Source organism: Peromyscus leucopus, chromosome 3, assembly GCF_004664715.2.
Source record: "Peromyscus leucopus breed LL Stock chromosome 3, UCI_PerLeu_2.1, whole genome shotgun sequence".
Classification (NCBI taxonomy): domain Eukaryota; kingdom Metazoa; phylum Chordata; class Mammalia; order Rodentia; family Cricetidae; genus Peromyscus; species Peromyscus leucopus.
Genome location: NC_051065.1, coordinates 11,507,863 through 11,532,371, shown reverse-complemented (window position 1 = coordinate 11,532,371; position 24,509 = coordinate 11,507,863). Strand labels below are relative to the sequence as shown.

The following is a 24,509-nucleotide window of genomic DNA, read 5'->3' as shown; positions in this document are numbered from 1 at the left end:
CGGATTTTTTTTCTTTTGTTTTTTTCATGTAAGCCATTAAGGAATTTGTTTTCCTTCTTAAATGTTGAATTGCTTATCATCTTAGGTTCTTCTACCTAACTCTGTATCTTCTAGCTGTGACCTTATTTGTACATCCATCACTCTGTGCTTTACTTGCAGGCTAAGTTGAGTTTGCTTTTATTATGGAAAGGATCTTTCAGATATATAATTTGGCAGTGACTTTTTTATGCTACTTTTCAGAAATGTTACTTCGTGAGCATTTTTGATGCATTTCCCCACACACCCTGTGATATCTGTAACTGAATCTTTAATTCCCTTGTTATAACAGAGAGAGTTTCTTGAATTCTTGCTACAGTTCTACCATCCTTATATTATGCTTTTACAGCAATTCCCTAGGCTCAAGAAGGTGAAGGATGAAGTTTATAATGGTACTGAATACCAAACTGTTGCTTGATTTATTCAGGAAGGTTATTATATTCCGGGATCAAGTGACAGCTTAAAAGCTAGTCTAATTCATCATCATCAGTTAATTTTCACTGGGTGTCCACTGGGTGCTGAACATCATACAAGGCTCTTTGTCAGCATGTATGTGCCTGATAAGGTTGATGGAATTCAAGGAATATGGGATCTTGTCCTTAAGGAATGCTCTGCTGTCAATGCGAGTCAGTGAAGACCCAGGATTGTCAAGTTCTGTGTACAGATGCCTGGAACTAAAAACACTGCACGGCTGCAGAAGCTACTGTCAGTAAATTTAGGTCCCATTCTCATTATTATCTATATTGTTGCCAGGAAAACAGTGGTGATGCCGAACAGACAAACATAGATGTCTGCTATGGTGACCTTAGCTCCACAGCCTACAGTTATGCTTGGGTCTACACCGATCCTTTTTGGTCTGTTCACGTAATTTCATATTGTTTTTACTTAATGAGACCCAATTGCCCCTTCTCCTAAACATCCATGCACTTTATCTTTCCTCATGAGAAGTTAGTCCTAGTAGATGGTACATCTCTAGACCTAGTGCACAGTCTTCTTTAGACCTCTGGGTGATGTGCATCCCTCCTCTGAAATGATTTGGAAGACCACCCTAGATCAAATTTGATAGAACTTGTTTCTATCCTGTATGTGGGTTAAGACACAGTGAAAATGATAGAGGGGAGCCGGTGTACAGATAGAGAACAGAGTGGGTCTGTGGAATGCAGGGTGGTCTGAACAGAGCTATACCCTGCATTCTGCTGTAGTTTCTCCCCTGACTTGGGCCTGTGTTCTGTGTGCAGTGAGTTTGTTTACTGGAAGACTCTGTTAAGATTTCCTTGTTTGGTATCCATCATAGCCAATTCAGAGAAGATTCCCTTGGAGGAGGCTTCGAAGTCCTTCTCCAGTTGCTAACAAATATTTAGATTCAGGGATTACCTCAGAGCCGAAAAGTCCCAAGGGATTTTTTTTTTTAGCTGTCCAATTCCCCCCTCCTCTCTCCTCCCTCCTCTTTCTTTTCTTTTCCTTGAGCAGCACCTCATTTCTGTGGTACCTTGTCATATTTGTTTTTGAGACGTGGCCAACTCTGATCTCTAAGTACCATTTAACAGCTTCTTGTCACCAGCCTTACCTCTGGTAGTAGTGAGACTTGCTCAAGGTTATCCCTGCCCCTATACCTCAGTCTGTCTGTGCTGGAGAATCTCCATCTCTGTAGTACTCCTAGGAAGGGAACAGGGAGGTATTTGCCCTGGTCTGACACTTCTGGCCTCCACTGCTGTTCCATAGTATTTGAATTAGAACACTAGATAGAAACAACAACAAATAATTCACCTATTGCAACTTTGCTAGCACACATGCGTCTCTGAACCTCCATGGGTGTGGAACACTGGCTATCCAGGCTGTTCCTTGCAATCCTCTATCTAGGGATGGCCAAAAGGTACATGGAGGTTGGACACCAACTGTTCATCTACTCACCCAGACTTGACCTCTGGGTCCATGGCTGTTTGAAATCTGTCTACAGGAGGGGCACACCATTTTAGATTTATATAGTCGACAATTTATTTACCTATTGGTAGCAATGGCCGTGTCACTTAGAAGAAAATCACCTTTTAGGAAAGCTGCCTGCTCTTTCTGGTAGGCATTCATATCCCCAGATCATTTCAGCTCTTAACTACAGAAGGCCAAGAGTCCAAGATGCCAGAATCCATTATGTTCCTTACTACTGCCTCTGTCCAGAAGAAGTTCCATAAAGAATGTCATAATACTCCAGCCTTAACCATCCCGAGCTTTGCATCCCAAGAGCTGATGGAAACTTGTGCAACTTACCCTTCATTAATATGTATTACTGACTGCTTAGTTTTAGCAAGGATGAGTGGCTTCCTGTTCCCCAGGCTTACCTCTACTGAGCTAGCTTCATTTGTCAACAAGTCAATCTGACCCCTCATGCAGGTATTTACTGTGGTTTAAAGCTTTTTGATTTTTGTTCTCTCCTTCTCTACATGTCTGTAAGACACAAAGAAGGCTAAATGACCCAGAGACAGATCTTGGGTCTAGGGCCTGTAAGACAGATCAGTTCTGCATCTGCCAAATCTTTGTGTGTCTGTTAGGATGAGGCCTGGAGTGCTTTAGGCTTCTTTTATATGCTTTGTGGTCCCTGGATGTTTTTGTTAGTGTGAAGAGACTCTAGGTGAATTCTGAGGTTTTAGTTATTTGGGCTTGTGCCTTATGATCACCCTCCAATTATCATTATTATTCACTCTAATTTCACTGTAGCATGCATTACATGTTTGTAGATGCGAAACTTGGCTAAGTGATGTGGTTCCAAAGTGTTAATTTAAGAAGAATATATTGAAAAATATTCTATTTTTTTGTCCTATGCCTTGTATAGAAACTATATACAAGGTCTATACAAGGCACCTTGTATAGACCACAAGATGCCTTTCAAATGATCATATTAAAAAAAAAAACCTTCAAATAATAATTTAAAAAACATTTCTCTGAACCTTTTGTGGAGAAAGATGAAGAAAAGTGAAGAAATGCTTGATTTATAATCGTGGTCAAAGTGCTAAGTAGTAGCCTTCCTGTAGTTACTGCCTTGCTGTTGTTTTGAGATTTCTTAGTCAAGCTTCTGTCTGGTGAAACAGAATGCAAGCAACAGTAGGGCTGTTCACACTTCTAGCTGCCCATTAATTGATTTTTTCTAAAACATAAAAGAAATGTGTCTTACATCTGAAGAACATCACAGGTATATTGATCCCAAATATGCCCATTTATTGCCTCTTAAAAAACTTAGGGATGACTCCTTCAAAGAAGTGAATACATTGCTCCTCATAAAGCTGTCTGTCATCTTAAACAACTTTCAGTGTTTAAAAATGGCTTGTAGAAAGTTCATAACTCTATGGTATTTATTTTATTGCATTATTGTTTTGATACTATAAAGCAGTATCTGTATAATTCCTTTTCTGCAGGTTATGTATAAATGCATGTACATGTATTTTCTTAGGTATATCCACAATGTAACTATTAGTAATATATGATAATTATAGGTAGCAGTCAATTTTAATCAGTTGACTCAGTGACAGAAGTATCTATTGAGTCAGGAAGCCAAAGAGATACCATAGCAAATACCATAATGCAATGAGATTATCCAGGAAGAATAATAGTTTAAATGCACACATAAAGCTTGTAATTGACACTCTGTAACCAAACCTGGCAATTTAAACTTTTCAAATTCACAAATGGGAGACTCTTTCTCCACAGACAAGTTAACTAGAAATTATGAGGCATAACAAGATAAAAGGCCAAACTTGCCATTCATTTGAGTATAAAATCAAGTAGTAGATATGAAACTACGCCTAGAGAGAAAAACATAGTGGGATTTTGTTCTTCATTGATTTATGGTTTGAGGACCAAATATATAATATATACACACATATAAGTATGTATGTGTGTGTGTGTGTGTGTGTGTGTGTATGTATGTATGTGTGTGTATGTGTCTACATATACATCTTAAGTGAAAATATGCTTTATGGTCCTTACAATTCTTATTTTGAATTTATTTTATTGCATTTTTATCTAGAAAACACAAGATTATGTTTACATAGTTATTTGATATAGGTTTTTCAATGGTTGTTAGGAAAAGAAATAATTATTAGCACTTTCACAGAATTTCAAAATAAAGGCAAGCAGAACAGTTTTAAAACTGTGTAGGTGAGGTAATGGGAAGGAACAAACACGGGCAGAGACTGGGAAGTCAGTCTTCCCTGCTTCCATGAAGATTCCCAGGACTTGGTTCCTTAAAATCCCTGAAGTGTGCTCCTCAGCTGTGATCAAAGCTTGGTGGGTGCCAGCCACATTACGGAGTGGGCACGCCCAGTCCCTCAGGGCCAGGCCTGGAAGGAGCATGCAGAAACAAGCGCATCTCTGGGAATGCTGAATCTACCTGCCAGGGAAGGTTGGAACACAGGAGTAAATATCTGCCTTGGACAACACAGAAATGCATTTTCAAGAAGCTATTGGTCTCCTCCTCTGGGGGTTAAATATGTTGAATTATATTCTAAATGTTCTTTATGAAATGCAATAGCAATAGATCAGTTGCTTTCCCAAACAATTTTTAACATTTTGTCTTTTTTTTTTAAATTTTGAATAGTAGTACTTCCCATTGTCATCTAATGATTTATTTCATAATAATTACAATTGAATTAATTTTTTAAAATAAAATGCAGTGTGCCAGAATGGTCTCCATGTTGTGAACTCACATCAGGGGAACCACAGTGGCTGACTGGGATCGCAAATTCATGAATGTTCAGAAAAAAACATAGGAATTTCAATATACAATTTCATGTGTTAAATATGTGTGTTAAATAAGGCATTTCCAAAGCCTTTGGAGGAGGAGGATGGAACACATTATGGAGTATACCAGGAGTCTCCAGCTGGGCAGGATTTAGGGGCGTGTGCACCCAGACTTTGCACATAGAGAAAGTCTTGGCACTGAATGATAAAAAAGAGAAGACTTTCACCTTGATTCTAAGTGATTTTACCTAAATTCACATTATGCAGCCAAAAAAAAAAGTATACATTTATCATGAGTCATATTGAAAAACATCTCATCTCCCATTTAAGGACACTATTGTATATAAAGTGTCAAGATCACAGGTATCTTTTAATAACATCTAATTTGCTAAATTGTTCATATATTCATATGCAGTATGGCATATATAGCATCTCTACCATTACCGTGTGTTTTTTTTTTGTGTGTGTGTGTGTGTGTGTGTGTGTGTGTGTGTGTCCTATAGTGACCATGTGGTACTGCATACCCAGGAAGACCCTTATATTTTTTTCAAAAGAACCTTATAATTATCCCTGTGAAAAGTAACAGGATTTAGTGTGATTTTTATGTGTACACCAACCATTTAAATTAACTACGTGCATGAGAATTATTGTAATTTCATTGAGTATGACTTGTGTGCACACCAGCCATGCAGATGATCTGCTCCCACCGATAGATTATATGCTGGAGTAAAACGTGCCTCTCTGTGCCTATGCCAGCGGCTGCAGTTTCACATGCACTTATTACTAGTTACAGTATCACCTGTTTTTTTAATTATCAAAAGAAGTTTATGCCATTGACTCATTTGTTCCCATGTTTATTATTCCCATTGAAAACTGTTAGACCTAATCCTCCCTGATTGAAAACATTTGAACCTAGAAAGAACAGTATTTCTTAAGACATTTGTAACTATTCATCATGGATATTAAAATTACAATCATGCTGCATTGTGTGAGCTGTGGTTTTTTTTTAAAAAAAGTCTCTACACATATGCTGATCAGGTGACCAATGCTATCCAGGTTTGAAGATGCTGAATGTCCTAATATCTGGTATTTGAAATTTTGACAAGTATTGCATCCATTCTTGAATATCGAGAATACATTTTTCGCTCATAGAGAGTAAATTTAAAATGGGGTCTTTTGTAGCAGCCCCCGTCCTGTTTGGAGTGATATAGCAGATGCTGAATGTTCACATATCAAACAGAATGCCAGGCTCCTGTAGAAAAGAGGTGTCAAAAAGTTTCTTTGTACCTTTAACGCATGTGATTATGTAGTACAAAATGCAGAGTTTGTAAAAATTTCTTGAATATACAGGCAAAAAATGAATAATTCAAAACAACCCTTAAGTTCTACATTCTATTGTCCCTTTATAACACAGGCAGAAGATAGCAGTGCACTCCCAATAGAGCTGAACTTGCACAAGTTCCACCTCGGAAATGCCAGATGGTCTATGGTCTACGTTTGAGAGCTGTCGCATATGTAAAGATTGGAAAAAAGAAAGACAGCTGAATGAGAACCGTGCATCATTAAAGCAGGAGTGAGGGTCCCCAGGCGTTGCCTGTGTTTTAAGAAGCATTGTGTCACCCCCATATTAGCATGCTTTTTTAGAGTTATCCGTGATTTGTACACAATAAGAAGAAATCTATTTGAAACCAAATAGTTGTGGTTTAATCAGGCAGGCGGTTTCGTTCTTCATTTGAAAATAAAATCATGTTTCCTGTTTAGTTTTAATTGCAACTTGACCATAAGATTAAAATCATACCCTTGAGAAATGATCAATGAAGCTACATTTCCTGTCTATTGAGATGACTACGATAAAGCTTATCCAGTTTTGATTTGATGTACTGCACACACACGGCAAAATCATTCAACTAAAAAATGTTTTAGTGTTTTAAACAAAACTGAAGTGCAGAGGCAATATTTGGTTGCTTAACTGTAATTCAAAAACCTCAGAAGAATAATTAGGTGACAGTGAAATAAAATATAAAATTTCTATCATTTAACTGCCCCAGAAATGTTTGAAGATTGAAATGTAGATAAATCGTTAAGGATGTATTAAACTAAAGCTCCAGCTGTAACTCATAAGTTGTAGATTCAGTTCTGCTAGTAGAAAGAAAAAAAAGGTCAAATCTATCATTGTTTAGAATTTGGAGACAGGACACACTCGTCTTTTACCACTTGCATTTTTTATTTAATGAGACTGTTTAACTATTTCATAGTAATTCTTGGGTTTCCTTGGACTGGAGTATGAGAAGTCATTTTTGACTGACTGATGAGGAGTTTTCCTGCATTGGTCAATGGCATTTCAACTTAACCAAGCTCTCAGATTGCTTGAATTATTAGTTTTAGAGAGGAAGTTTCTCAAACATTCCATTTATTTGGAGAGATTGCTAGAAAGTGATCTGTAAAGAACACTAAATTCGGCATCTTTTGAAATGCATATACATAACTAGCTGTGGGTTCAATGGCAGTCATTAGGATGTCCTTCTGGTTGGTCTCTAAATCAAATGATGGCATGTTCCTAAGAAACCGATCTCCTGCATAGGATGCTGGGTTGTAGATATTTGTCCTGAGGTCACATGGAGCTGTTGGGTAATGCTGGTCAACACAAATTGTCATGATTCACTCAATTGTTCAGTGATGCAGTACACAAAGAATTAAATTCATTAGCCTTCTCAGTATCATGCCATTAAAATAGTCTCTCTTTCCACTTTAAACTGAAAAAGAGTTTCGCTTCATACATAGACATGTGGATGGTCTTATTTGTATGTTATAGACATGTGTATGTCTGTGCATGCATCTACATGCCTGGGAGTCTGCTCTTCCACTGGTTTTTGTCTATGTATGGCCAAATGACACAGTGCTAGAGCTATTGGAATTTGGTGGTGCAATTTCCTATCTAATTAAAGTTCTACCAACCCTCAATTTTCTTCCCTAAAATTTCTTTGGTAGTATGTGTTCCTCTTCCTTATTTTGGGATTAGCTTCTATGTATCATTAAAAAAAAAAAAGCCCAAAAGAAATGTTAGTGGGAAAAACACTAACGAAAATATGAAAGAATTATCAAACTAATAGAATGAACATACTTATGCCCGCGATTGGGACACCTCCATGCTTTTCAATAATGTTTTGTCATTTTGTTGTTCCCTGTAACTGTGTCTACCCATTCCTGTTGCTTTAGCTCTGGATCTTTATTAGTGTTTTCAAGGTTTGGGATTTTGTTTTTCTCCCTATGATGAAAAGCTAATTCTTCTCTTGTCCACTTGTGAATTGGTTACCATTGGCATTGCATGTTGGAATACTATTTATTTTTTATAGTTTATTCTAAATAAATTTTTCTTAATTCTTAACCTTTCAGAACTTAGATTATTTATTCATTCATAAGTGTGCGGCACTCCACAAGTGTGTGTTCTCCTTTCTAAAACTCTGACGGTCTTTTCCCCACTCACATCTTTTGTCAGGACTTCTGGTATAGCATTGACTAGGAGGAATGAAGGTGCTCCTTTGCTAGGTCCAGACTCAGATGTTAGTTCTCCTGAACTGCTTAGATTTGCTTTCGGCAGCTGTACTGTACCAGACGGGACCATTTTTTTTTTTTTTCTTTAAAATGAGTTAAAGGAATAAGCACAGAAGAGACTTCCATCCAGATTTAGAATTGATTGGAAGAAATCTATGTTTGGTTATTTTCCAGCTTTGAATGTCTGAATTCATTGTTCCTTTCACTCCAAAATGTAATTGGTGAGTTTAGTATTGAGATTATGGTATTGTGTGTATATTGCTCAGGAGACCAACCAACAAGAGCAGCCTTCACTGAACCAGTCTTGAATTACCTTTTCTCTAAACAGACCTTTTAATTTAAGTATTGTTTTAAATTAACAAAAAAAAAAATCCTCTAGTTTTTTGTCTTTGTATAGTGATGTTTTGAACCTACTTTCATTTTACTTCTAGACCCTCCCTCCATTTCTTCCTCCCTTTCTCCCTCCCTTCCTTCCTTCTAGAACATTCCTCTTCTTCCCTTTTCACCTTTTCTTTCTTCTTTTCTTCTATAACTCCCTGTATCTTCAGTTTTATTATCATGGGTTAGACCTCCAGTCTCTATTTTTGAATTTGTATTTTGGAATATATCTTTTTGTTATTGTAAAATAATAGCTTCTCTTGCTTAACTAGATGAACTGTTTTTTGTTTTGTTTTTTTAACTCAGCCCAACCTCAGCGCCTGCCTCGGCTGCAGACATCAACACAGGAGCCCAGCAAGGAGGAAACAGGCAAGATAAAGAATGGCGGCCACAAGAGTCTGAGCAATGGGAATGGAATTCCTCATGGAGCTAAACAAGCACCCACAGATAATCACAAAATTTCAGCTCCTGTTTCTCAGAAAATGCATAGAAAACTTCAGTCCAGCTTGTCTGTAAACAATGATATCCATAAGAAGAGTAAAGTACACGCTGTCTTTTCCCAAAAGACTGCTTCCTCACCAGAAGGTAAGTGTGAGATAGATGTGCATTTTTTTTAACCTCATGTAAAATTATTCAGTAGTAGTAAATTGATCCAGAAAACATGAGTAACATTCTCGCCTTTCCATCAGACAATCATAAATTTTGGTAAAATCCACTTAACTTCCTCCAATAAAAGTTCAAGATAAAAAAGGAAGATCTGGCAGCCAGCATTCTGCTTTTAGATTACCATCCTAGAGTGACTAGTCATTACTTTAAATATAACAGGTGCACTTTTTTTTTAAATGCCACAGTTAAAAATATGAATATACCATTTTGGGCATATCAGAGTGACTGTATTCTTTCCCTCCTTGGTGCAATGTGTTATGCTGTGCAGTCGAGATAAGATTACCTGCTTGCATTTTTGTCTTGCAAATTCATTCTTAATATGCAAAGCTGAAATAGGAAAAAGATCATGTAATTTCCCTGGTCTTGCTGGAGAAGGGACCAGGCGAGGGGTGTCTCCTCTGTGAGCCATCTTTCGAGCTCCCTTGCTGCCAGCACGTAGCGCAGATCCACTCGAGCCCCGCCCAGCCCTTTTGCTCCTCTCTGATACACTTGCCAAGGCTCTCTGACCTCTGGGCAGCTAGTTATTATTTCTCTTTCAGTGCTACCTCATCTACACCTTGCCGAGTTAAAGTCGGATTAGATACTATGAATCCAGGGCAGTTTTTCCTTATTACAAAATAAACCCAATGTGATGACAACCTGCAGAGTCTCCATATAAGGAGAACCATATAAGGTTCGTTGTGCCATATTAAAGGAAACAAAAATCTAATCTGTATAATTCATGTTGTAAATTCTTCCCAGCCTGTGCATAGTCTTCATTTTTCCTCCTTTTTCCATCTGCAATTCTTTATCTCAAATCCTGAGCCTGTTGTATGTATTTGATACTAATAAAATTATGTTTGTATGCATATATATATGTATATATATAGTCACTATCTTTGTATGTATATATATGTATATAGTCACCATCTGTATATATTCTTTTACCTTTTTGCTTTAACTGCCCTGAAATCTTCAGGAAGATTCTGTGGAATGTCTCTGTAAAGTTGGTCATGCATACTCACAGTGATAAATTGAGCTGTAAATAGGGAATTGTATTGAGAGTTACCAGTAATGAGTAGGAGAAAGGATATTACATTTTGGCTACAGGTGTCTTAAACTCAACTGAGGCAAAGTGTTAGGTTGATCAAATGATATGATAATAAATGGTCTGCATAGTTCCAGGTCAGTGACACTACTTTCCAAACTAATTAGATTGAAAAGGACATGATTGACATTTGAAAATGAGTTTGACATGTAAGCTGCATGGTCATCTGTGAAGTGTAGGTAGGCTGTTAACTAAACTGGCTCTCCAAGGAGTTGGGAAGGCAATGCAATTTTCTTTAGAGGATCTTCTGTTCGAGGTGATTGGCTGAAATAATTGAATGCAATTGAAATCTACTTGTTTTATACATATGAATTTACTTATTATGTTCTTCAGCTCTTGTTTTCCATTTGATATTTACTTATTTTAATATTAAAAAGTAGTAACACTGGCATATCAGCCTAACTTGAAATAGCTTATGGAGTTTTTCAATAGTTCTTGCTTTTAATTGTGTTTGAATGTATTTGCAATGCAAGAATGCAGCTTTGGAAGAAATAACATGGAGGAGAAAAGGAAGCAGTATATAAATTAAACATATTCCCTCTCTCCTGTCTCTTTCCCCTCCATTTCTTTATTTTGTCTTCATCTTCTTCTCTGCCTCCCAGTCTCTACTTAGGACTGACCACATATATTTGGATACAGGGAGTCCCCTGTAGGCTACAGTTATCACAAAATAGCATTTAAGATCAACTTGGGTGCATGAAGAGTATGAAACACAAAGAAAATTATCAAAACATGTTGCAGAGTCCTGTGCATATCTTCACTTTTAGCTTCTAGAATTAAGGCAGTTGCATACTTTACGATCTTTATTTAGAATCTAGATTAAAATTTCATTGTCCTATTTCATACATTCTCAAAGTTACATATCTCCATGAAATTTGCTCTTGTTTAAGGTTGTTCCTTTAATGATTGCCTCAGGATTACGGACATGCACCTCCTCCCTCGACCTCCAAGAACTTTAAAAAGGCAAATTGCATAGAGTAGTCAAGCTGTGGATACGAGACATCTGTTTTGGAAGTTCAGTTTTACCTTGAACCTGTTGACTATGGTGGCTTCTCTGAATCCCTCTGTACCTGCTTCCTCATTTTTGATAATTACATGCCATTCACAGAACAGTAGTGTGGCTGGGCAAAATAGGAGCCTCCATGAACAAAGCATGTGGACAGTTTCTGGTACATAGGAGACAACACAGTCCAAAGAGTCTGATGAAGTGGCTTCCATTGGCAGTCAGCCCTGTCTCAGCACTCCACACACCCAGCCCTGCTGAAGTCCAGTCCTCCCCTGAGTACAGACAAAGCCTCCCAACTCTGAAAGTGTTTCCCGTATTTGGTCAGTGGAGGCCCTTCATCTTCATGATGAGTCACCGTGAATTAACTAAAGATTAGTTTTGTCAGTTGAGCCATAAAGATGTCTCTCAAGTTGTCAATATTATTTATCTTCAAGGTTCAATATAAAAAATCACACCCAAAAAGAGAGCACATAGGCATGGATAGCTGTTTTTGAAGGCTTCGGATAATATTATCTTGAACTTTGTTGTGAGTTTGCTGTTTGTAAAGTAATCATCCATGATGAAGGCTTAAGAAAATAAGAAACAGAAACAAAAGATTGCATACCTGTAATGTACACAAGCATCACAAATCTGATGTCAACTGGATCCACAAAGCCAATTTTGGACAAGCCAGGGCTATATGATAATAAGGCCCTGTCTGCCAAAATAAAAAAAAAAAAAAAAAAATCCCCAAACAAAGAAACAGAAGCAGTGTTTTTAAAGACTGTCCATTAAAACATTCCATTGCAATTGCTTAAAAAAACAAATTACATCCATGTTTATTCACACAACAAACCAAATCAATTCAAGACCCACTCGTCCAGCATGTAATATAGGCCTTCTGCAGCCAGGGGCAATTCTAGCAGAGCAAAACTATTTCCGCTGTGGTCCTATCCTCTGGGAATGCCTTAGTTTTCTCCACATTTCATGAAGAGAGGACTGTCCTGAGTGTGAGGTAGCTTAGCTATAAAAAAGGAATCCAAATCTTAAAGGCAAATCTTCTTTTAAAATGGTCTAACCAAGGGGCAGGAGAGGTGGTTCAATAGTTAAGAGCATTGGCTGTTTTCAACAGTGCCCTGTAGCCTTACATGCAAACATGATGTGTTGATTTATTTCATACCATGATGTCCCACTCTTCCTTGAGACTAACACAGCTCATATATTCTTCTAAAATGTTCATTTTTTTGCAGCACAGGGAAAAATACTTATGTGGAAAGATAGCACATTTTACTTAAAGGTTATTAAATTAGTAGATTTCTTCCTGTTTTGTATAATTAAATATTTTCATACATACTTAAATTTTCTGATTGCATCACCCAGGTGGAGAGTTTTAAGACTAAATGTGTAAGATTCTTGACCTTTGAAATAATTATAGTGTAATTTAGTATCATCTAATATTCAAATTGCCAAGGGTTTTCATTAGTTTTGAAGACACTTTTCTTAACATAGGGATGGTAAATGCTAATATTTCTTAGGTGTGCCAGTTATAGCTATATTTTTTTTTAATAAAAATTAGGTTTCAACAAAAATATTGTTAAAAACGTTTTTCTTTTCTTTTCAGGGATGTTTGATAATTTATTTGTATTCCACACTTGATGCTATAGAGTCAGTATTTGTAAGAGGCACACATTGAATTTCAGCATCTCGTTGAACATGGCTTCTTGGAAAGACAGTGTTAAAGCATTGGATATACAGCAGTAACTGGGTGCATCTCAGTTTTAATCATATAGAGGTGGTATAGCCCAATGTTTAGAACACAGGTTATGGAGTTCCTCTACCCGAGTTTGCTCATCGGCTCTACCCTTGATTTGATGTGTCTGTCTGGGGGTGAGTTATTAGCTTGTTTGTGTTGCAGTATCTTTTCTGAAAAATGCATATGTTATGTTTGTTTGTTTGTTTGTTTTGTTTTTTCTCTTTCATTTTAACATTTCTTTATCTTATTTTACTTAATTAACATTTTTTTCATTTATTTTACATACTGACCACAGTTAACCCTCCTTCTCCTCCTGTTCCATCATCCCAACCCAGACTCCCATCTACCTCTCTTCCAATCCACTCCCCCAGTCTCCATTCAGAAAGAAGCAGGCCTCCCATGGGCTTGAACAAAGCATAGCACATCAAGCTGAGGTAGGACAGAGCTCATCCCCTGCATCAAGATTGGGCTAGGTAATCCAGCATGGGGAAGAAGTCCCAAAAGCCAGCTAAGCCCCAGCGACATGTCTTGATCTCACTGCTAGGAGCTTTACGAACAGAACAAGCTACGCAACTGTCACCCACATCCAGAGGGCCAAAGTCAGTCCCAGGCAGGCTCCTTAACTGTTGGTCCAGAGTCCATGTGCTCCCTCAGAGCTCAGGCCAGCTGTCTGTGTGGGTTTCTCCATCATGACCTTGACCTTCCTTGCTCGTACAATCCCTCCTCTCTTTCTTCAGGCAGACTTCTAGAGCTTGGCCCAGTGCTTGTCTGTGGATCTCTGCATCTGCTTCCATCAGTTACTGAGTAAAGGCTCTTTGCTGACAGTTAAGGTAGTCATCAGTCCAATTACAGTAGATGGCCAGTTCAGGCATCTACTAGGAGTCTTAGCTGGGGTCATCCTTGTGGATTCCTGGGAGTTTCCCTAGGAATCTGGTTTCTCCCTATCCCTGAAATGCCCCCCCCCCCAATCATCACACCTCTTTTTTCACTCTTCCCCTCCATCCAACCCCCAAACCACCTCTGGTGCCCAGCCTGCCCAGCCTGCTTCCCCACACCCCATACTCCCCCTCCTGTCCCTAATTTACCTAGGAGATGTCTTCTGTTTCCCCTTCCCAGGGAAATCCATGCATCCCTCTTTGAGCCCTCTTTGTTATCTAGCCTTACTGAGGCTGTGGATTGTAGGTTGGTTATCCTGTATTTCACTCCTAATACCACTTATGAGTGAGTACATACCATGTTTGTCTTTATGGCTCTGGGTTACCTCACTCAGAATTATTTTTTCTGGTTCCATCCACTTGCCTGCAAATTTCATGAGGTCATTCTTTTTTTTTTTTTTTTTTTACACAGCTGAGTAATACTATGTAAATGTACCACATTTTCCTTATCCATTCTTATGTTGAGGGGCATCTAGGTTGTTTTCTAGTTTCTTAATTTTACAAATAATGCTGCTATGAACAAAGTTGAGCAAGTGTCCTTGTGGTATGATTGAGCATTCTTTCAGTATATGCCCAAGATTGGTATAGTTGGATCTTGAGGTAGATTGAGTCCCATTTTTCTGAGAAACCACCATATTGATTTCCAAAGTGTTTGTACAAGTTTGCACTTCCACCAACAGTGGAGGAGTGTTGCCTTTACATCCTCTCCAGCATAAGCTGTCGTCAGTGGTTTTGATCTTAATCATCCTGACAGGTGTAAGATAGTATCTTAGAGTCATTTTGATATGCATTTCCCTGATGACTAAGGATGTTGAGCAATTCTTTAAGTGTATTTCAGCCATTTGGGATTCTTCTGTTGGGAATTCTTTGTTTAGGTATGTACTGAAAATTCGTATATTATACATACCTATGTCATAGGATTGTTATAAGTACTTAATGAACCTTAGCTGTTTTGTGGTCATCATTACTTAGGTGTAGGGGGTGGGAGGCAGGAAGATATGCTTCCTGGCAAGCGTGCTAGATAGGGACTTGAAACATAAGGTAGAGTTGAGTTAGAGAGTTGACGGTAGACTGTCCTACTTTATTTTTCTGCTGATGTGATAAAATACCCTGACAAAATGCAATATAGGGGGAAAAGGCTTTAGTTTAGCTCACAATTTCAATGAGAGTCCATCATAGCAAGGAAGTCAAGGCAACCAGAACTTTAAAAAAGTCACAGCACATCAACAGTCAGTGCCAAAGAGAAATGAGCATGCATGCACACATGCTTGCTGCTCAGTCCACTTTCTCTACAACTGTATGATTTAGAATGCAAATCCAGAGTATGTGGTTGCCATGATTACATCTACAAATGTAATCAAGACTGTCTCCAACAAATGCCCCTACCGGCCAATCTGATCTAAACATTTCCTCATTAAGACTCTCTTCTCAGGTGACTTTATACTGTGTCAAGCTAAGAATTAAAACTATCCATCAATACAAGGATCCAAAGGTGCAAGAAGTTTATGAAATGATATTGTGCTCATGTTGCCTCAACAGTTTGATCTTGTGGATGTAGCAGAGATGATGCTGAAGTGAATAGGAAAGGGTCATTGTACTGGTAGTCAAGATGTCTGTTCTGAAGTTGTATCCCCATGCTGTACAACTTGCTGAAAGGCATTATTGTGTAGGCTACATTGTTTCATGTTGTATTTTCATTCCATCATTGGAACTCCCTTGGTTATACTTGTATAGTTCTGGAGCACACACTACAGTATGTGCGGTGGTCTTCACTTTGATTCTCTTACAGCCTTCCTGTGCTTTAGTGATGACCCATTACTGTAAGTCAAATAATAAGTGGTTTGAGACTTGTGGAATTTCAGAAGCTAACATGTTCCAGTGGAGGTGTCTGGACCAGTCAGTGGATTGAAGCCCAATCTCTGTGGTTTTGGCTTCTTCTGCCCTTCTTTATACTGTTCTCTGAGATTCTGACTCTAGGATCTTCTTTTTGCTTCTTTTTAGGCTCCTCCTCTTCCTTCTTTTTTGTGCATTTCTGTGGGCATTCATATTGTGACAGGTTTTCATAATATACTAGATTGTTGGGTATCCTCTTGCCGATAGCAAGTCCTCCAGGAAATTGCTGCCAACCTCACAAGTTTATTATTATTATTATTATTATTATTATTATTATTATTATTATAGTCCATATAGTTTTACACAACTTACACCTTCCAAAGTTTTAAAACCTGGAGGAAAGTGTCAAAATTTGGGGTAAGTTACTCATTCTGAGATCTGTAACACTTTAAAATCTTGGCTTTTCCCCATACAAAAGTCATTACCTATAATTGTAGAAGTAGCAGACCAGTATTTTAGTGTGGATTGATAATAATAAAGGTTTTAAGATATCAGCACAGTACTATAGTCAGAGTGCCAAGAGAAAGAACCTCTGTGACTTGGAAAAGATATGTCATGGCATCGTCAAAGTACTTGATTGCCTGGATGATGCTTTGTTTGTTGTGTTCTGTTTTCTAGCGAATGTCAGAATAACACTCAGGGTAAATAGTTTAGGATTGTGTTTTCCAGTGCAGTATTTGCTGGCGCTTTGGAGAATAGGAGTTCAACCAGTATCACTGCTCATTCAGTACACTTAAGTGGAACAACAAGTTTCTCTCTCTCTCTCTCTCTCTCTCTCTCTCTCTCTCTCTCTCTCTCTCTCTCTCTCTCTCTGTGTGTGTGTGTGTGTGTGTGTGTATTTGTGTGTGTGTGTAAGGCAAGTCATTATTTTTTATTTACTTGAAATATTTAAATGTTTAAGAAATTATAACATTTATCAGAAACTTTACAAGGAGTATTACTGTATGACCAAAATAAATATCTAAATAACTTTATTTAGGGTTTAGGAAAAATAGAAAAGATTTTACAGTGTTCTGAAACTTCAAAGCACAACACACACACACACACACACACACACACACACACACACACACACACCAACACAAAGATACTGAAAACAGGCCAGGCGGCAGCGGTGCCAACCTTGATTCCCGGCACTGGGGAGTCAGAGACAGGTGGATCTCTGTGCATTCGAGGCCAGCCTGGGCTACAGAGTGAGTTCCAGGAAAGGTGCCAAAGCTACACAGAGAAACTCTGTCTCAAAAAACCAAAAAGAAGAAAAAATATTGAAAATATGCCTCAATTCTCAGAGTTCCCCCCACCCATCCTTTGTTATAATAATCAACATCTTTGCAGGCTATCTGGAATAGTGTTAAAAGCTGCCAGCTGTGTATGAACGCCATCATCGGAATTTCTGGCTTTTGGTTTTGTAGTCAATTTCTCTCAGGCAACTGATCTAACCATTTAAATTAGCTCAGCATCTACTCAGGAGATGGGTGGGGAGGAAATCAAACAATGGAGATACAGATAGATCAGCCAGGAAGCTTTAGGGGGTGGGGTGTTTGGGAGTGGAGAGCATTCAGAGCCAAGTGAAATGGAAAGAGCTGAGGAAACCTATGGTCTCATTTGCACACCACACTTTTTAATATAATTTAGGACAATATAAAAATGCTAGGCTTTTTGTGTTATCTGTTTTACTTTTTGCTTTCTTTTGTTTTGAGACCAATTTGTACTCTGTAAGCACAGTAGGCAAGTATAGGGGAAGATGTGTTCTCAGACCCAAGTTGTGCCAGGTGTGGACAATAGAAGCCCCAAAAGGTCATCGCATGGGTTCTAGATAGATGGACAGGTCGTGGTCCAGGGATAATTATAAGTAGAAAAGCAGCAGAAGTCACATGCTCATTCTAAGCAGGACTGCCATTACTTTCCTAGTTCCAATCATTGGGGAAATGACTAGAAATTACAAAATAAAGAGGAATAGCTGAATGTATTTGGCAGCTGATTGTGGCTGGTCTTATATCTGGTCAATCTGAAATAATTCAAGTGGAAAGTTCCAAAGCACATTTGGAAACATACTCATGAGGCTTGAGAGAAAGTTTAGAATGCTTATCATTATATTTGTTCTCACGGAGCAGAGTTTTGAAACTGTGAAGAATCTGTTCTTAAGTAGAGATTTCCAAGTGAAGGTCAGGTGCCTGAGGTTAGAATATGTCAGATCCTTGGAGACTAGCCAGTCTGGTGCACAGGAGCGCCGGAGCCATAGAGACAAACACACAGCAATGTCACACTTTCCTCGAGAAAACAAAATCAGATGGAAAGTAAGTCTGAGTAGTGCCATCCTGACAGGGTAACCTGGAAGAACTCAGAGTCAAAGAATTGGAGGACCACTTGGTTGGGAGGAAATAAGAAAGGTGAGAAGACAGACAAACTAGATAGCCTATCATCAAAAGTACAGGGAACAAAGGCGCTAAGAACATGAAGGGGACCATATCCAATTATACCAAGTTTTGTTGGCAGGTGAAGTAAGATTAGCTCTGAAATAATCCTACTGGGTTTAATAGCTTGTATATTATTTGATGGTTATTTAAGAACCATTTTCATGTAGCAGCCAGAACGATGTGCATCAGTGGTATGAGGAAACACATCAGTAGAATCCTTGTAAAAAAATAAAATAAAAAACCAAGTCCTGGCCTGAACTATAGAACCAGGGAACTGGTTTTCTCAGGTTTGTATTGTTTTTGTATTGTTTACCATTCAAGATGGTAAAGGTTTGAGTATGTTCACATTTGAATAGAAAAGATCCATGAGAGAGAAAAAGATTGAAGATACAAGAAGGTAATTAGCATGCCTTTTTCACAAGCTAGCACATAGTGTCCTTGGCGTTTAGATCTGAAGTTTGGTACACTAGACTAAATGAATGTACAAACATTATCAAAGCAAGAGAATTAAGCAACTAGAGAAGCATTTGATGAGTCACTGACCTCAGGAGCTCTGCTCTGTATGTGATGTATGTTTGGTTAATCTTAGACTCTGAGTAACTTCTATGGAATGACATGGTTATGAAGGTTTGCTGATTAAAACATCCCTCTTCTCAAGGTCCTATTCTGATTCTATTCTAAGAGTACCAGTCCCATTTGAATGGAAGGAATTAAAAGAGACATATTAAAAGTGTCTTGGTCCACAGCTTCATGAGTCTTGATAGCTTCTTATAACTGATGTGCACAAGGCCCTGAGTTGAATTTAATCAGTTTTTACACAAAGAAGAGTTAGCAATAAACAAGACATAGAGTGCTAAACAAATGTTTGTAGCGTTGGGACATGTGTGTAGGAAAGATGAGTCAGGAAACCTGGCAATTCAGACAAATAGAAGACAATATGTTGATGGTAACATATGTTTAAAGATGTTGTATGACACTATGCCTGGGGAGATGTGAACAAATGTTAACTCACACCAGATTACCAAAGTATGCATACCAGCAAAGTCCAACTTAGTGAACCAGTAAGTTTCATTGAGGTTACTTATAGGTGTATGTGTGAAGGGTTGCTTATAGGAGCAGAAATACTTCAAAAGCAGCTGCATCACCAAAGCCCACCCTAGCAAGGGTGACAGCTCACAAAAGATGGAAGCTTGGAGAATATCTCATAATGCACAAACAGCTCAACAGGTTAGAGTGTCCTTTCTAGGCAGCTCATTTTGGTCTTTGCCTTTTCCACTTAGTTCAGCTTCTTCCAGGCAGCTCAGCTTGTCTGAGAGTGTTTCTCTGCAATCCCTACAGCTTATATATGTTTGGGAAGGAGGGCCCTAGTGAATCTGGTCAGTTTCAGAGACTTCCTGCAGCTATTGAGTTGTATATTTCCTGAGTTTTAGAATCTTCCTTGAAGTGTGGGTGTTTTAAGTTTGGAGAAACAGTTATACGATAAAAGCAAGGTGTGCTTTAGTATGGTCTACTCTTCATTAAATTAGTATCATAGCAGAGACTTGAAACAATTGATATTTAAACTGTAATTGTGAACTGTGATTAATTGTGATTGTGTCTCACACAGTAACTGACCATGTTCCATTTAATGGATTAATTTGAGAATCTGATATAATTTATTCTTCTAAGATTTAAAGACAGGTAATAAAATCTTGTTAGCTCTGTGATATTCTTGAGCTAAATAAAGAGATTAGATATATGCAGATATCTTATTTAAAAATCGAATGTTTCTAAGAACTGAACTGATGATGGGACTTAATGAACCATGGTGGCAGGTTTTAATTTTGAGACAGAATCCCTGCTGCAGGTATTGAGCAAACTGTGCTGACATGATCTGATTTAGTGATTTTAAACATTACCTTATTTGCTGAGAGTAGGTTACCAATACAGAACAGCCAAAGAAAGCCTCTTTGTAAGAGCTCTTGCCTTGATTCAGAGGTTAAGTGGTGGGTTAGCATCAGTGTGTCATTGCTGGAGGCCATGAAATGTTGTTACTATGGATATGCACTCATTGTGGAATACACTTTGGTAAAGAACATGCTTTCAGCAGAAGAGATAGAAGGATGAAGGATGACTGCCAGCATTTTGGCCAGAGGAAGAATGGAGTTGTCACTAACTAATATGTGACACTAGAGATAGAAGAAATTTGGTCCTTGGGGTAAAGGCAAGTTTGATTTTGTTGGATATGGTGTGCCGTAATTTATATGACTGTTGGTTTGCAATGTGTGGAAGGATGGGGAGCTGGAGCCTGCAGTCTGAGATATTTTCTATGGGACACTGGAGTGTGGTATATATAATGGCTGAGTCATCATAGTCCAGGACAAGGGGAACAGGAAATAAAGTCTAAGTGTGGGTTTTGCTATGATTCACTGGGAATAGAGTGTGTCCAAGGAACCGACATCATTTGGACACTTTCCATATAATTCTAATATGGATTCAGAGTTAAGAACTATGGCCAAGAAAGTACAGAAATGTCTCAAGAATGGAGCCCTGAGCCACTACTTCATTGTGTAGAATACAATGGGGAAACATACAGGTTGATAGATGTTCATCAAAAAGGAATAGAGAGCCATCTGGGAAACCAAATGAAGAAAGTGTTTTAAAATAGAAAGAGTGTTTCCATGTCACATGCAACTAAAAGTTCAATAAGATGAATGAGATTTATTCATGGAGGTCTTTGATGGGCAGTTGTTATCAGTTGCTCTTCTTATTGCTAAGACAAAATACATGATGAAAGCAATTAAGGAAGGGTTTATTTTGGCTCACAGTTCAAGGGTGTAGGGTCTATGATGATGCATAATGATGAGGCCGAGTGAGTGAGAGGTGAGGGAATACATGACTCAGTACTGTGTTGTCAGTGCATTCTCGTGTGTGTGTGTGTGTGTGTGTGTGTGTGTGTGTGTGTGTGTGTGTTAATACATATTAGATTTTGGATCATTACAATAGAATGGTTATTTTTTAGGACAGAAGTATGATGACAAGAATCTGTGACAGTGGGCACATTGCATCCTCAGTCTGCAAGCAAAGGGATTCATGCCTGTGTTCAGCTAGGTTTCTCCTTGTATTCAGCCCACTGTCTCCATTCACTGTCAGTCTTTTCTCTTCAAACGGTTCTGGAAACATCCTTCTAGGCACAATCAGTAGTGTGTTTTCTCAATGATTGTAGATGCACTCAAGTTTTCATTTTGGACTACAGTTGTAGAAATCATGAATGCTGCTTATTTTAATTACTCCAGAATTATAGTAGCTGATTGCTATCAGATTTCCTAGTATATGTACAAAGAAACACATATTTATTTTACCTTAACTTTTAATAGTATAAGTGATTTGACACCATTGATTGTCTCTAAAATTCTGTGTATTTTAATTCCCATATTTAAAATTTTACCCATGGCAAATTAAAAACAAAAAGCAAACCAAGGAACAATATAGAGATATTTGCTCTTGCCCCCTTAATGGCTTAACCATTCCTTGTAATGAAATAATTTGTTTTATAACATGCATGTATTGTAAATTTGTATGAACTTTATTTTTCACACTGCAGGGAAAAAAAAAGACTTTTCAAATAGCTTTTGAGGGGATTCCTGTAGCTTGAGTTTTTCTGCCTTGCCCACAGTCAGGACAAATCTCTGTCACCCGCCAGTCCCACAGCCGCTCAGACCCAACCAAGTAAACACAGAGACTTATTTTGCTTTCAAACTGTATGGCCGTGGTAGGCTTCTTGCTAACTGTTCTTTTATCTTAAATTAACCATTTCCTTTTATCTTAAAGTAATCCATTTCTACAAATCTATACCTCGCCACGTGGCTGGTGGCTTATCAGCGTCTTCACATGCTGCTGGTCATGACGGTGGCTGCAGCATCTCTGGTCATCGCGGCGGCTGCAGCAGCGTCTCTTTCTGCCTTTCTGTCCTTTTATTTCTCCTCTCTGCTAGTCCCGCCTATCTTTCCTGCCTAGCCACGGCCGATCAGGTTTTATTTATTAACCAATCAGAACAACTTGACATACAGACCATCCCCCAGCACAGCCAAGTGCAGACCATCTCAAACACCTGCACTCAGGCCCATGGTCCCAATCATCCTCTATATGGACCTGCTGGGTAACGCAACAAAGAACCCAAGAAGGGCTCCCACAGGACATACAAATCATCCCACAGCAGATTCCCAGTAAATTGAAGTGTTACTAAAGGGCATGTGCAAATGGTCACCTTAAAAATATCTATAGTACTGTTCAGTGGTGGCACATGCCTTTAATCCCAGCACTCGGGAAGCAGAGGCAGATGAATCTCTGGGGCCATCCTGGTCAACACAGCAAGTTTCAGGACAGCCTGAGCCACACTACAGAAAAACCATGTAAACACACACACACACACACACACACACACACACACACACACACACAAAACAAAAACAAAAACAAAAACAAAAAAACCTCTACAGTTCTAAGTGTTATTTTAATGCTTATTCCAACTCATATTTTTACTAACACATACTCAGCAATGACAGATTATAGCAGAATGGAGAAATTGAGTATGAGACTTTTATATGACATGTTTTGAGTTATTATTATTTAAATCTCTAGATAAGTACAAGAGAAAACAGAAGAAAAACTTCTAGTCAACCACAACCTGGCGACACACTTATTTTGGGCCTTTTAAGCAAATCTTCACATATGATTTCCAACTGAAGTGTAGTGAGTGTGGCCTCAGGTCCCTTCAGAGCACGGGAGAGTTGGTATTGGTGTCCTTTCCTCTCCTAGAGTTTACTGAAGGAACATTGAGAAGGTGATCAGCAGCAGCCAATCAAGTGGGCATGGGAGGCAATCAGAGGAGCGAGGTAGAATAATTAGAAAACAGTGTGCTTGGGGGAGTTAATCCTGCTCCTCATTTGGAGGGAGAAGAAAAAGAGACAAGTAAATAGTTGCTGCTTAGAAGACTGAAACCTCAAGAGTTTGGGGAAATATGAAGATAATTGAAAGAAAAGAAAAAAATGGATTAATACACATTTTTCCAGAGACATATTAAGCCTGCCTAAGTTTCTTTTGTGACTTCTCTGGGGAAATCAATCTAGAGCAAGTGGACCTCCTGGGGAATAATATCCCCATAGCATAGCATCATTTAAACTTGACACAAGAAGTTGAAGTTTATTTTTTTTTCTAATAATTATGCTCAGTGAGTGATGCAGAAATTGCATTTTGGAGTGACAAAAGAGTGGTTATTTTAGAAAGAACGTGTCACTATCTGAGGTAGATAACCCCCGGGGGCAGGTGTTTGTGAATCATCAAGAGTTGTTCCACTGACAGTACAAGCCAACTTCACTGAGGGCCACTCAGGTGACTGGCATTGAGTCACCGGTACTTACCAAAGGTCAGCCTGTGTGCCAGACTCTGGAGGGAAAGTCCCCAAACTATTTTTTAATCAAGTGCTTCTTGTTTTGTGTTGCTTAAAAAAGAAAAAGAAAGAGAAGCTTTTAGAAATACATCTGAGGGCAGGAGGAACGGTTCAGTGATGAAGAACATGTCCTAGCTGGGCAGTAGTGGCACACACCTTTAATCCCAACACTTGGGAAGCAGGTGCAGGCAGATCTTTCTGAGTTTGCGGCCAGCCTGGTCTACAAAGCCAGTTCCAGGACAGCCAGGCCTGTTACAATTATTAACTCTGTCTCAAACAAAACAAACAAACAAACAAACAAACAAAGGACACTCTTACACTCCTTGCAGAGGATGGGAGTTCAAATGTCATTACTCATATAGGGTGGTATTCAACCATCTGTAACTCCAGCTCAAGGGTATCCGACACCTTCTGGTTTCCAAGGGCATCCTTGCATACCTGCATGCACTAGTACAAAGACACACATATACACTGAAATAAAAATCAAAATAAGAACTAAATCCTAAACATATAAATCTGAAGCTTGGCTCTTGAAGCACAATTATCTATGAAAATAAAAATCTATCACCTATTTGTCCAGCATCTAGCATCGTTATCTGGGTATTTAATATCATTCATCATCCATATGCCTGTCATCCTATCTGTCTGTCG

General features: G+C 38.5%; 1 protein-coding gene across 1 annotated transcript in view; it reads left to right on the top strand.

The window, feature by feature from the left end:
* The window catches only part of Mdfic (MyoD family inhibitor domain containing), an 83,005-nt gene that overhangs the window by 42,975 nt on the left and 15,521 nt on the right, over window positions 1-24,509 (top strand). The window contains exon 4 of the mRNA XM_028871774.2: window positions 9,001-9,279. Coding sequence (XP_028727607.1) covers window positions 9,001-9,279 — 279 coding nt within the window. The remainder of the gene's footprint in view (window positions 1-9,000; window positions 9,280-24,509) is intronic.